The 15,148-nt window shown below is 37.0% G+C and overlaps 1 protein-coding gene across 5 annotated transcripts in view; it reads left to right on the top strand.

The window, feature by feature from the left end:
• LOC127554796 (neurotrimin) overlaps nt 1–9,171 on the top strand; it is a 1,375,146-nt gene extending 1,365,975 nt beyond the window's left edge. For all 5 annotated transcript variants that reach the window (XM_051986653.1, XM_051986657.1, XM_051986658.1 and 2 more), the window contains one exon: nt 7,403–9,171. In XM_051986653.1, the coding sequence (XP_051842613.1) occupies nt 7,403–7,503 (101 nt within the window). In that variant the 3' untranslated portion in view covers nt 7,504–9,171. The remainder of the gene's footprint in view (nt 1–7,402) is intronic.
• Nucleotides 9,172–15,148: the final 5,977 nt, after the last annotated feature.

Raw genomic sequence — 15,148 nt, 5'->3', positions numbered from 1 at the left:
AAACTCTGTGACAATTCTTTTTTATGGAACCATTTAAGGTACCAGCTAGGTAGGAATTTTGCTTTCTTGTCTTTAGTTTTTTAAATAATAGTTTTTTTATTTACAAAATATATGCAAAGATAGTTTTCTCCCTCCTTTCCCTCCCCACTCCCTTTCCTAGATAACAAGTAATCTAATATAGGTGAAATATGTGCAATTCTTCTATAAATATTTTCACATTTATCATGCTGCACAAGAAAAATCAAATCAAAAAGGAAAAAAAAGGAAAAAGGAAAAAAAAAAGCAAGCAAACAACAACAAAAAAGGTAAAAATGCTATGTTGTGATCCACATTTAGTTTCCATAATTCTCTTTCTGGATGCATCTGTCTCTCTCCATCACAAGTCTATTGGAATTGGTCTGAGTTACCTCATCCATAAGAGATGCTCATCACATAATCTTGTTGCTATGTACTATGTTCTCCTGGTTCTACTTCACTTAATAGAACTTAGCATCTTTATTTAGTATCAGTTCATGGAAGTCTTTCCAGGTCTTTCTGAAATCATCTTACTGATTGTTTCTTATAAAGCAACAATATTCCATAGCATTCATATAGTTTATTCAGTCATTCCCCATCTGATGGGCATAGTCTAATTATTTTCAAAGATAAAATTTGATTGTGCTAACTCCAGTCATTAATTTCTTTGATGGTAGTCACAGAAGTAAAGAATGTAATAGCCTGCCAACCTCTTTGTATTCTCTTTTATCTTATTTTCTGAACAGCCAAATGCCCAGTGTTTTCTAATATATTTGTACCTTTCTTGCTTATTCCTTGAAGTCTGTGCTCTGTGCCTGAAAAAGAATAATTTATTTTTGCAAAATATATTGGAAATGACTTCAGAGGTGACCTCAAGAAAATATATGGAATAACTTCACCTGGACAAAGAGACGGCTATCACTCAGAATCTTAGAGTTGCAAGCTATTCACTGATTATTTGAACATAAATTCTTTCTATAACACTCGTAACCTAGTAAGCATCCTGTCTCTGATTAAAGGATGATCTGTGATGCAAAACTCAGTGACTAAGGAAACAGTTCCTTTCTTCTTTTAGACAACTTTAACTCTTAGAAAGTTTTCTTTTTATAGAGATGATCTTTGTCTCTCCACCACTACCTCCCACTTCTCTGGGACTAAATAGTATGAATCTAATTTCTCTTTCATATGATTTTTTAGATACTTAGAAGACAACCACTATCTCTATTCCAACTTCATCTTCTATTCCACAGGTTAATCATGGCTTTCTCTTTCTTTTTTGTTTAGTGGATTTCTTCAATTATGAATAAAGGGAAAAGGTGAAAGTATAGGGTATAGGGTATAAGGTAAAGTATGGTCCAGGATAAATGTAGTTCAGGGAATTTGGTGTAGAAATGAAGAATTTTAAGGAGATTTGGAGAAAGCTGTTATTTTTCTTCTTTATAACAGAATTCTCCCTCCCCCCTTTATGACAGCTTTTTTTTTTTTTTTAAACCCGACAGGTCAAGATTCTTTCCTGCAGACTCTTTATGGTGGATCCCAGTGGGGGATGGAGCCACAAGGAGCATTGATAGACATAATAATGAAAGAGAACATAGAAGGGAAAGAGTAGTCCAAAAGGCACACCTGGCAACCTCCTACTGGGTCATTGTATGCCTTCAGTAGGGGGCATTTGCCAGCCTAAGAACTGCCTCCCACAATGTTAGACTCCCTATCCTGAAAACATGGTTTTCAGCCTTTCTTTACATGATGACCAAGGTGCTCCCTCCTGTGAATGGTACACACTGTGTGCACAACTAGTTGGGGGATTTCCCCAAAGACGGTTTCATTTGTCTGCTCAATCTTCCATGAGAAGCAAAAGAGCAAGAAGGGAAAGCAGGGTCCAGAGAATTGGGAGTTACCATTTGTTCTCTCATTGTTTTATAGATTCCATTATATCCACTCACTGTTGTAAAGGCTGTCACTGCCAAAGACCAAGAGGCATAAACTTTATCTCAGAGATAGTTTTGTGTGTAAGTGGGTGCATGTGTCTGTGTGCATGCATTTGTTTGTGAGAGAGAAACAGAGACTGAAACAAAAAGAAAGGTATTATTGATAGAAACTTGTCTCGAACAATGGTTTTTCTTTCCAAATATGTGTTTGTAGGAATTTCATTTTATTTTGAAGATTTTTGTTTGCTTTGTTTTTCCTTTTTGGTTTATGAGTTTATAGTATATATAAACTGTAGTTTATAGTTCTAGAGAAGAAACTCCCTTTACCAATGTAGCTTAGCAATTCAATCCATTATGCCATTCACTCTGTAGGGCAAATTTAAAATCTAACTTGTTCAGTGTACATGAAATAATGGTAGACTTGATCAATAGCTTTTCTCAGAACCAGATATGGAATCCATACTCTCATATATTTTGAGTTCATATAATTAAAAAATGATTCTTAGCCTCAGACCTGAACAAGAAACATAGTAATGAATCCAAAGACATTTATGGCATCATTTGACTAGAAAAAACAACTAAATCTTATGGTCCCTAAAGAGTGGATCTTTTATAGAATGGATAAAAAATGAATATGTAGAATCAGAGACTATTATATTTAGAAAGAAAGAGCTAAAGATCATTTCATCCAATCTATACGTGAGAAGGAATCCCTTCCATAATTTCCCCTGATGTGTGGGCATCCAGTTTCCAATGGAAAATCTTTGGTCACTATGAGCCTTCTAGTTCTCTTACAGAAGCCCATTCTACTTTTAGACAATTCTATTAAAAATTGTTTCCCCCTTATATTGACATTTTAGATCTTTATTATTCCTAGCTTTATATACTGTCGCAAACAAAACAAGTTTATTCACTCTTGCACATGACAATCTTTAAACTACTTAAAGACAGTTATCATGTACCCTCTAAATTTCCTCTTTTCTAAACTATAAACACTGACAATTTCTTTAGCTGCATTACAAATGACATGGTTGATAATCTTCTCAACATCCTGTTGCCCTCTTCTGGATATAATCCACCTTGTCAGAATCTTTCTTAAAATGAAGTGCAAAACAGAGCAAAATCTCTTTCAGAATACAATAGTACTATCACCTCCCTTATTATAGGCACGATGCTTCTATTAATGAAGCCTTCAATTGAATTAGATTTTGATTGTCATGTCACGTAGTTGTCTCTTACTAAATTTATAATTTTAAATAAAACTCCCAGATCTTTTTTGTGTGTGAACTGTTGTATAGAAATTTTATCTCTACCTTGTGTAGTTATTTTTAAATATCTAACTATAAGACATTAAATTTATCCAAACGAAATTTCACTTTAGTAAATTTGATTCATTGAATGATATCCATATTTTTTAATATCATGGCTCTATTATTCAATAGATTAGTTATTTTTCCAGCTTTTTGTCATTTACAGATTTCATAGATATATCAGTTATTTCTTCATCTTATTCACTGACAAGAAGAAGACCATGAAGATGATCTACTAGATATATCTTTCTAGGCAATATTAAACACCACTGTTTAGTACTAGTCTTTTAACCATTTCAGAAGTCTCCTAACTATAACCTTGCCCACAAAGATAGGGTGAAAATTATTATGCCAGTGCCCTGGTCTGTCATTGTTCATTCATTTCAGTTGTGAAGGTTTATTTGTGATCCTATTAGGGTCTTCTTGGTAAAGATACTGAAGTGGTTTGCCATTTTCTTCTTCAGTTCATTTTATAGATGAGGAACTGAGACAAACAAGGTTAAGTGACTTGCCAAAGGTCACATTGGTAGTGAGTACCCAAGGCCAGATTTCAACTCAGGTCTTCCTAATTCTAAGCCTGGTGCTTTACCTGCTGTACCATATAATTTGCCATGTCTGATCTAACAGTCTATTAACTTTATTTTTAAAAAATCATTCATTCTGATACAACTTGTTTTTGAAGAATACATGCTATCTCTTATTGATCATTGCTTAAGTTTGCTTAGAATTTTTCAGATTTACCAGATAAGAGTATGAAAAATTTTCTCTCTCTGTTTCTCTTTCTCTCTGTCTCTGTCTCTGTCTCTCTCTTTTTCACTAATTCTCATCTTCTCTCTCCTTTTGAAAATCATTTTTCCATCTTCTGGTTATTAGAACACGTTTTTAACATTTTCTTATTTTAAATGAACTTCGATTCCCTGTAAAAACATTTTTTGGGGGGCCATATTTTTCAATCAGATGATTACACTCTTTGGGAAGAATAAAGAACCAAAATAAAAATTGAGCAGTGGTACCTTCTCTCTGTTTTCTATCATTATCATCCCATCTACTCCAAGCAGTAGTTATATCCAAAAATCCATATATGGAAAGGAGCCTAAATGCAATATAGTGCTACCTCTGAGTGTACAGGAATCTCCTCTATAACTCTTGAAAATTAGATTTTTTTTTTGTTTTTTTTTTTCCTTTTACCTCTACCTGGGTTTAGCAAAACAGGAAAAATTCCTTTTGTTTCTTGTGAGTAGCATTTATTTTAAGTCTTAGCTCTTTCTAGTGTTAGCCATTTGTAAAGATTAAAGGACAGGGACTTTGTTTTGAAGTTTTCATCCATTGGCTTCCTTAGTTTTCATATGCTGTAAATTTATTTAAAAAAAAAAAAACAAAGCTCTTTAGATAGCATCTACTTTCCTTCCTCATTTGAATCATTTGCATCATTGGGATTTTATTCTTCAATGAATACCATGTATCTTGAGTTCATGTTGAGTTTTTTTTTTTTTTGCAGAATTCTAGACCTTCAGACATTAGTTATCTTTTCCCTAAATTCTTTTAAATCTATTCTCTGCAAAAGATGCATCCTAATTTTCTAATTCTAAGATGACTTGGTCAACTTTTTCTCAAAATTTTCTTCATCTACACTTTAGTAAATAATTTTTTTTTTGTTTATAGCAGTTATCTTAGCTTCTTCTTTTCAGAATCTGCAAAAGAGACTTATTTTGGTAGAATAGAGTTTGCCCAGAGCTACAATGGATACATGCTTTAGTTTATAAAAATCTAATATATAATCACTAAAAGTTACTTTGCAAAGATGCAGGAAGATGTATATTGTTATACCATAAAGGGATTTTACTAAAAGTTTTATGGCAGTATTTCTTTAAATATAAGTCCCTGAATCATTCAAATACTAAGAGCCACTTTGAGGATTAATCAGAATTGATGATTACTACATCACCAAAACTAGAATGCAAGTCAAATAGGGTTTGATTTATGGGCAACACTTCCAGAAAATATCTTTGGCTATGTGGCATAGGAGGGACCTATGTGATCATGGGCAAGTCACTGAATAGTTTTACTCAATAGTTCTTTAAGACTGTACATTACAAAAAAACTGATCATCTTTTTTGGAGCCTTTCCAAACTGGTAGTTCCCCATAGCACTGAATCCACAGATCCACATAAAATTAGTTGCCTACTAGGGCAATATGGCTCTATACCTATAGGGACTTGTGAAAAATGCTTCATGCTGTCCTTTTTTGCAGAATGGTAAACCAAAGGAAGTGCCAGAGGGAAAGGCAGAGGCAGCTATATTATGATAGAAAGAACACTAAATTTCTATTGTAAGTTCCTCGAGGGCAGGGGCTGTCTTTTGCTTCTCTTTCTGAACCCAGCATTTGGCACAGTGCCTGGCACCATAATAAGTGCTTAATGAATATTTGCTAATTGATCAATTGATTGATTTGTGGTCCATTCAACCATTTAATAGCAGTGTTAAACTGGGTAATTGGGCCTTAATAGTTTCATTTGTAAAATGAGGATAATGATCTTTTTTCTTTACTACTCATCACATATTGATGCTGTGATTGTCAAATGGAATTATTACTATTATATATTGATTTCAAGGGGAAAAAAATTCTCCCAATTGCCAAATCCTTGGTTCATGTACTATCTCAAATAAGATTCTTGGTTAGTACAAGACCAGTATTTCTTGCTGGATATGGAGTTTCCCCCAGAGAACTGAAAGTTTATTATATGGATTAAAGTTAGAAGTGAAGTCATATTGACAGAACCACTGATGCACAGCTTGAAAAGTCTCTGTTAGTCCCTCAGATATGTAGACTGGTCATGTTTTGGCCAATATTAACCAAAGCCCAAAGCCCAGATACTGATACCAGTAGGGCTCTCATCTTGTACATTCCTTTGATATGCCTTTGGGATATTCATTTATTCTGATATGATAGGGAGGAGGATCTTAGCTGAAGAATTTACCCTAGTTCACTAAGAAATTATTTGAGTATCTATATTTTCTCAGAATGATAAAAGTATATGTTCATGATATGTTCATGAGCATCTTTGGTACAACAGCTGAAGGAGTTGGCAAGTTTATGTTTCTGAGTGGCATGTGTGGGTGCGTGAGTGTGAATGTGTGAAGGAGACAGGGGGAAGAAGGGATCAACTAGAGAATCTAAACTCAGTCATTTCCCTCCTTTTTTGATATTCTCTCAAAGGGGCATCTGTGAAGTTGAAGGAATTGAAAGTAGTAACTTGGTCCTCTTCAGACCTAAATTATAACATAAATTATAGCAGCAGCATTTTTGTACCTTGTTTCAAATATATCTTGAGTAATTACAAGAATTTTGACTGTTCTGCTGACTTGGGCCCATTTTCTATCTGGATTAGCCCCTACCTTCCTGTCAGCATTGCTTTCTCCAGATGGAGAAGCAGCCAAATGTTCCTGGTGGAGTCCTGGTAGACTGATCTATAAGAAGGTGATTGATAGAATGTCCTCAGAGGAGACTTTGGCAGCAGCAACAGCAGGAAGACAGATTGGCTTTTTCAACAGGTCTTTCTCTAGACAACAGGTTGGGCAGCTGGGTGGTTAAGTGAATATTTAAGATGGCCTAAATTATCAGAAATAAAGAGAACAGTGATGGGGCTATGGGTGGTCTCTGATGATCATCATTAATTGTTCTGGAGGGTAGGGTTAAAGGTAATTGAGTTCCTTTTTCACTAGATCAACCATATTAAGACTTCAGCAGCTGCCAACCCTATCGTAACCATTTTACTAAATCCCACACTTTTAGTTTTCAGGGACAATATATTTTCAGGAGTAATGCAAGTTAACACAAGCAAATTTGAGATAGCTTCCTTATATGGAAATTGGAGTTTGGGGTAAAACTCGTTGATTTTAGGGACCTTATCAGGTATAAATGCTACAACTCTAAGAATTGTCCCCCCCAAGTCTGGTTACACCCTTGCAACCTATAGAACAGTAGGATTCATGAGAAGCTTGTCTCAGAAGCTGTGCTAGAGTAGTGGGAATCACATTTGGGAGTGCCAATGCTCAAACGTGAGCTCCCAACTCAAATTTGGGTCTGTGATAGTATTTCCTTCTCCATTTAAATTAGGCTTCTAAAAATACTCTATGTTCTTCCCACAGCCCCTGGCGCAGTCAGCGAAGTGAACAATGGGACATCAAGGAGAGTTGGTTGCATTTGGCTCTTACCCCTTCTCATCTTGCATCTGTTGCTTAAGTTTTGATGTGAGTGTCACTTCCCCATTGGGGAGCAGCCTCCACCACCTGCAACCACCAACTCAACAGCAGCAAAAAGAGCATACAAGTTTTTTTTTTTTAAAGAATTAAATGAAATTAAGATAAACCAAGTCTAATGTGATAAAAAAAAATCTAAGGGAAAGGGCAACTGGGAATGGGGAGGGAAGGAAATTGCCTTGGAGATATTTAGGCACAACTGCTTCTTTTCTTTAGCCCCAAATTATGAGTGCACACTTGGCTTTGGACCCACCTGCACGCTGCATTGTGTGGCCTCTTTGTTTCCATGGTGGGCAAAGGGTCAGCTGCTCTTCCTATTCTGATGTCCCCCATCCACCACTGAAGACTTCTGAGTTAGCTATCCTAAACTCTACTGGTAGATCCAGATATGCAGACCCAGATGTTCCTATGGAGGACCTCTTCACAGACATTATGTGTGATGAAAAAGCAAAAGAAAAAAAATCTGCAAAACAACCCATTGACAACAATGATCCCGCAAAAAACAAGAAGAAATATATGGTTACGTGTTTTTCATTTTACTACATGGACATCATGGATAATAAGGGATTCTGATTCATTATTAATTTTATTAATTATATTTTCTGATATGAACCTAGAACTGTTAGTGCAAAAACAAAAGAAAACTTTAAAAAAAAACATGCAAAAAGAGGTGAAAGAGAAAGTATGTTTATTAAACATTAAAGATAAATAGTGTTCTTAACTAGGTTTACAAGTGGTGGAGCATAGCACCAGGTATTAGCCAACTGGTGAGGATTCAGCACATCCACCAAAAAGTGATTTAACCAACATCTCTACCAGCGCTACAGATTTCTCATCCTTACTTCAGCGTTTAACGCATACAGTAACTATGCTATCTACAAACTGTTTAGAAATGGAAAGAGTGATCTCCATTGTATGATGAGTTTGTCAGCTATGCTTCTTTTAATGATACATACATATATATGCATATATATTATATATGTATATGCATATATATACACATACCTTTTTTGTTATTAGAGTACTAGTCATTTTCTTTCTCTGCAGGGTCCTTTCTCAGACATTACTGCATGCTGTATATGGCGTTAGCTGTGTGTTGGTCTTCCTAAGAGATGATAGAGTTTACTGGTAATTGTGTAATCAATTCCTGCCTTTTTTATTTTCTTGGGTTATTTACATGTCGGAGACATTTATAGAAAGTTAAAAAAAAAAAAGGAAACAAATGAAAAAGAAAACTAACCAGATGCAGCATCTCTTTCTGAGTATGGGTCTGTGAAGTGAAAGCCATCACAGGTGGCATTTTCTGATTACCTTCTAGGGTACTGACAAGAACCAACCAACAGGACAAAAAGAGAGAGAGAAAGAAAAAAAAAGTAACTACTTGCTTTAGCCCTGTGTGGGAATGAATCTGTTATACCCTTGTGGCCACTGGAGAATTTAGCTCTCTTGGTTCATTTAATTTAATTTTTATTTCCTTTTTTGTGGATGAAATGGAAGAAAATGACATTTTTAGGTCACCTTTTTTTCTGGGAGCTTGGAAAGCAGAGAAGCCTCTGGGAGGGGTCCTGGATGTGATGAGGGAAGGTGGGATTCGGGGCTGGGGGAGGGAGGGGGTTGTCTCTGACTTGACATTAAAAAGTGTTCCATGTCCCTCTTCAGCTTGGTGTGGTACCTCTTTCTAAAGCTGGGGGAGGGAATCTTAGGGGATGAGAGAATGTGTAAGATGGGCAAGGGAGGGAACTGGTATGGATGCTGGCGCATCTGGTATCCTCATAGGTGGGCTTTAAAAGCTTTGGCATGAGGCTCCACTGTCAAGAGTGCCAGGAAAGAAACTTGGCAAGACTCGGTAAGTTGTGGGATTTATGAGTCTTTGTTGATGGTCTGGATGGGAAGGACTGCCTAAGCAGTGAGGTAGGTGACAAGGAGCATCCCCCAGACAACCTCCCTGGAAAGGAGACCTTTATATCATGGTGCAAGCCAAAAGTGCAGGACAGTGACCAGGGCCACAGGGCTACAACCTCTCTGTGGCTATAGGTATCTAGGTAGAAAGGAAACACAAAAGTCTTCAAATTGGATTCCTTTCTAGAATAGCAACCTCCAAAGCTCCAAAGGGACTTCTCTCCTCCTAAGGGTATGGATAACCAATTGGGGAATAGATTGATTCCATCCCATCCACCCACAGCCGATCCTGGGAGGGGTCTCTGGTAATACCGTGCCCCCTTTACTAGACACCTCTTGCCCTACATACATACATAACATTATCCATTGGCCTTTTGAGGTTCTACAAAATCCAAATTAGGACACTTCTGAGCCAGTGTAAAAGATTCTAACACTCACCAGTGCTATTTTCCCTGAGACTACACACACACACACACACACACACACACACACACACACACACACAACACATCCTTACTTCTGTGGCAGACCAAGTTCCTTCAGTAACTATTTCCTACATTTTGTGGCTGTGGCAGGCATCCCTGGACAGGTTCTACATGACCAGGCAGTGCCCTTCCTTTCATTTTGATGATATATAATGAGTCCTGAAGGGTGATGAAACACAAATGGGTCACAATCTTCAAGGTAGATGTCATTCATTTATCTTTTCTTCAAAATTCACCCTTACATAAATTTACCTATTACTGTTTTACTGTTGATGGTACCAGCAACATTCTAACCACCTACCTTCCCCACTTCAGGTCATTCTTGGCTCCTAATACTCCGTGTGTGTGTGTGTGTGTGTGTGTGTGTGTGTGTGTGTGTGTGAATTTGTCAAGTCTTATCAATTCTATCTTCATAATATCTGAAATGTGAGCTAGAGATGGCTTTTCACCTCAGAAATTTTTATGTGACCTTGAGTATATAAGTATACAAAATAAGTATTCAAATCAAACATTTATTCATAATAAATCATAATTTCACAACGTCCACATTCAGTTACAAGTCCCCATAGAGGTCACAAACATCAGTTTAAGAAGGTGGGTTGATATTGACAAATTTGTGTTCCTAGATAGAAGGAATGTCACTTCCCTACATAAGAATCACCAATGGCTTCTTATTGATTCTAGTATCAAATATTATTTCATTTTGATGTTATTTCCAAATGTTTTTAATGTTTTGTGTTGTACTTATTTATTAGTATAAAATTAATCAGATAGTAAGTAAACATGCATGTGGTACATTCACATTATGTTCTAGGCACTGGGCTAAAAATGCTGGGGATCCAAAGAAAGCCCAAAACATAGTTTCTGCCCTCGGGTTGCTCACAGTCTTCTGAGGGAGACAACATGCAAAAAATATCATAGATATAGAATATAAACATTGTAAATAGGAGACAGTTTCAGAGGGTAGGCTCTAAAAGTGGCAGGGATGGATAGAGGTTGTGGTAGGGAAGATGAAAAGGGAGGAATGGCCTGAGAAAAGCCACTTCCAAAAGATGGGAATTTGAAGTCTAGCCAGGTGAGCCAGAAAATGGAATTGAGAAAGAGCATTCCAGTCCAGAGGGACAGACAGTGGAGATGAGAAATAGAATGTTGGAATGTAAAAGGGTATGAAATATATATTTTAAAAAGAAGAAGAAAAAAGGTAGAAGTCTAGGTTGTGAAAGACTTTAAAAGCCAAATGGAGGATTTTGTATTTGATTTGAGAAGCAATAGGGAGCATCAGAATTTAATGAATAGGGAAATAACAAGGCCAAGATTGTGCTTAGGTAGATCTCACATAGAAGTGGAGGTTGGGCTGGAGAGAAATGTGAACTGAAGAAAGAAGACCAATAAGAAGGGTATTGTAATAGCCCAAGAATGACATCATGAGGACTTGCACCAGAGTGACTACCATATAAATTCAGAGAAGGCAGAAACAACCATACTTGGCAATTGTTTGGATATATGGAATGAAAATGAGGAATGGAAAATAGCACAGACTTGGATGATTTGGAGGAATGGATACCCTCAACACTAATAGTGATATTAGGAAGAAGGGAGAGTTTTTTTGGGGGGTAGTTCTATTTTTGATATTTTGAGTTTGAGATGTCAATGCATTCAGATTGAGGATTCCAAGAAGTAATGTTAGATTGGAGGTAGGAAAGAGCTTAGGGATGAATAAATAGATCTAGGAATCACATGCTTAAATATGGCAGCTGAATCCATGGGAACTGATGAGAAAACTTAGTGAGATAACACTCTTTGAACTGCAGCTTAAGGACCCCTGGCATGGAGGGCACAGGACAGAGCTGTGAGGGATGCACAGAGTTGGTAAATATGTGGATGTGCTGGGTGATGGTCCAGAAAAGGAGAATGAGAAAGAGCAGGCAGTCAGGTAGGAGAATCAGGAAAGAAGTATTGTGAAAATGTTCTCCCCTGATTCTCCTATTACCTATCTTACCATTCGTTTACAAGAAGAAAATAAATATACACAGGGAATTCTCCCCCTCCCCCTATCTGTTTCTGTCTGTCCCTTTCTGAATCTATATTTCTCTCTGTCTCTGTGTGTGTGTGTGTGTGTGTGTGTGTGTGTGTATCTCTCCATTCGAATATCTCTGTTTCCTTCTGTCTTTATGTCTTTGTGTGTCTATCTTTGTCTCCCTTTGCCTCTTTCTAATTCTCATTCTCTCTCTCTCTCTCTCTCTCTCTCTCTCTCTCTCTCTCTCTTTTTCTTTCTCTCTCTCTCTCTCTCTCTCTCTCTCTCTTTCTCTCTTTCTGTGTCTGTATCTCTTTGTCCCTATGTGTGTGTGTATGTGTGTGTCTCTTTCTGTGTTTATCTGTCTCTCTCCCCTTCTCTCCCTTGAAATGGGTATGAATTTTTTTAAATGGAGACCTCTTTTCTAGAGGTAGCTTTTCTTATACTCCATCCCATTACCAATACTCAAAAAGCATCTTTTTATTGCTCATACAACAGTAGAGCTTATTTCTATTCATTCTTCTCCCCAATCCCAAATGAAGAGGGGAGTTAAGAATTATTCCAAAGTCATTTAAAAAAAGAACTCACAAAGCACTAAATTTCTAGGGTTGGCCTCCAGGTATCAAACAATTGAAGATTTATTCATCCCCCTGAGAGTGGGAAATGAGGGCAGTTATAAGTGCTCAAACCTTGGTGTGCCTATGACATAAAATTCAGATCCTGCCTGAGAGGAGGCCTTGAGAAACTCAGATATATGCAACTGATAAAAGCTTGTTTCATTCAAGTATCTTCAATAAGTATTAAGTGCCTACTATGAGCCACCTGTTGGGAATACAAAAAAGAAAGTCATTGCTTTCAAGGAGTTTATATAGTGCTGAATGCTTGATTCTCCATTCCATAAACCACAACCCTGCCCTTGTTCTTGCTTTTCCATTCTTCCACTGAACCTCCCTTCTAGTTAAAAACTAGCTTTAGTCAGGTAATCCATTACCAATATCTTTCCACCTCTTCCACTTGTAGGTTTGTCTTTAGCCTGAGCTACATCTCATGCTCTAGGTAAACTGCCAATTCTGCTTCTTTAAGTCTCCACTAGTGAAAATCCCTGTGCTGGAAGTTTTAATTAGTTCTCACTGGATCCCAAAGTCCAAGAATGAAAAACGATAAATCGCCAATGGACTTTCCTGCAGGTGCCATGGCCAACAGGACCTCTTAAGTAAAAGAAGAAAGGACCCACATAGTTTCTATTTCCCTAATCAAACCCTGATTCCCCAAGGGGAGAAAATGAGGCTGCTGGTAAGGAAATGTCATTTACAAGCTTAGACTGAACTTAGGAACATTGAGTTTCCTATGTAAACTCCTTTACTTGTTCTTTACCACTTTACTGGCTGTGCTTTCAATGTCATACATGCATATATACATACATGTATGTATAAAAGTAGGTCATTTTTGAATCCATGCTCCCCTTCTAGGAGCTGTTGGTCTCAGTCCAAGACACTCTAGAAATGGAATGATTTTATGGGGCTTCCCTGATGACTGAGATCTTGCTGTATTTCGTTTTTGTCCCAGGGAGGTCTCCCAAGGGCACTACTTACCCTTAAGTTCCCCAGAAATAGAAGTAAGGAGAATCATTATTGAATGGATGAACACTCCCAAAGCTGATGTTACCATGGCTCATTCAACAGGAGACCTCACTCCCACTGATGGACTTGGCTTCCTTCCAGGCTTCCTGTTTCCCATCCCTCAAGTCTCCAGCTCTGCTATTAGTCTCTGAAGGAGGCCACCAGGGCACCAGACGGAAATAGAATCTTTCCTCCACTCCTTCAAGTGAACACCATCAGCAAGAATACTGTCCATTCTCAGTAATCCAGGTGGCAGAGATGCTAAGGGAAATTCACACTCATTTTAGGAGAAAGCTGCAAAGTATCAGTGCAAAGAAGTCTCCCGTCATAACAGGGGATTCCCATTCACATACTGTTTTTTTAAATTATTGAGTTTTTTAATTAAAAAAAAATCTTTGTTTTTACATCATCTTCATTTTAAAATATATCATTCCTCCTTCACACTTTTAAGTGGAAAGTATTTATATAAGCACCTATGATGTGCCAGGTATTGTATGGGATCTAATGAAAGGGCAACTGTCCATTTTCATCAAACATGTAAGAAATAGAGTATCTCTATTGTTTGGGAGAAGAATAGGAATGTAAAAGATAACATAAAGGAGTCATCCTTTATAACAACATTTTTTTAGAAAGGAAAAGTAATAGTTCAACAGAACAAACTAGAATATTGACTTTAAAAGACTGTTCTCCAGGACCCAATTTTGCCATTATAATTATGAAGCTTTTAGTTTCAAAAATTATTTCTTAATGGGATTATGATTTCATATCTTTGACATCCAAGTGTAGAATGCTTCTACCATGCTGTGAGTAGTCCCCGTGAAATTACTTAGCCCTTAGAGTAGTGTTGTGTTGGTTATTGCCAGATTTCCAAACTTGGTTCTTTTTATAAGAAGTAGTGGATGGATACAAATGCTGAACCAAGATCCCTTTTGTGAAATTACCTACAATTTCATCTGAAGACCATCTATGAAGCACAACTAGGCAAACCCAGCAATTAAGTCTTCACTCCACAAATGACTCCTGACTTCATTGAGATTCGGGCATGTAGTAGGCTTTCAAGGAACACTTATTGTTTTTGATATTAATGCTGAAGAATACCAAATATTTTGATTCTAAGGTTGGAGATATATTAACAAGTGGGTAAGTATTAAACGAGATTATAATGTGGGTATCACCATGAAACAGTGTTCACTTTTAGGGGCTCCATAAAGTTACTCCAAATATATCATGGCCTGACATGGGTGGTCCAGTCTTTTTTTCACCTTTGCTTCCTGACTTCCTGACTTACCAGAGAAGGTTTCCTCTAAATAGAAAGAAAGACTTAGAATCAAAAAAGCCAATCATAATATGACACTCATGACTGGATTTTGGAGGAATATATGGTCATAAATGAGTCTGTCAGTCAGTCAATAAACTTTTATTAAGCACCTATGATGTGCCAGGAATTGTGCTAAGTACTGTATGGGATCTAATGAAAGGGCAGTTTCCATTTTCATCAAATGTGGAAGAAATAGAGTATCTCTATTCTTTGGGGGAAGAATAAGGATGTAAAAGGTAACAAAATATCAAATTCACAGTCAAATAACTTGAATGTATGTCTAGGCTCTGCCACTTATTG

The sequence above is a fragment of the Antechinus flavipes genome, chromosome 3, assembly GCF_016432865.1.
Source record: "Antechinus flavipes isolate AdamAnt ecotype Samford, QLD, Australia chromosome 3, AdamAnt_v2, whole genome shotgun sequence".
Lineage (NCBI taxonomy): Eukaryota > Metazoa > Chordata > Mammalia > Dasyuromorphia > Dasyuridae > Antechinus > Antechinus flavipes.
Note: the sequence above shows the minus strand (reverse complement) of the source record. Positions and strands in the feature narration are given on the sequence as shown.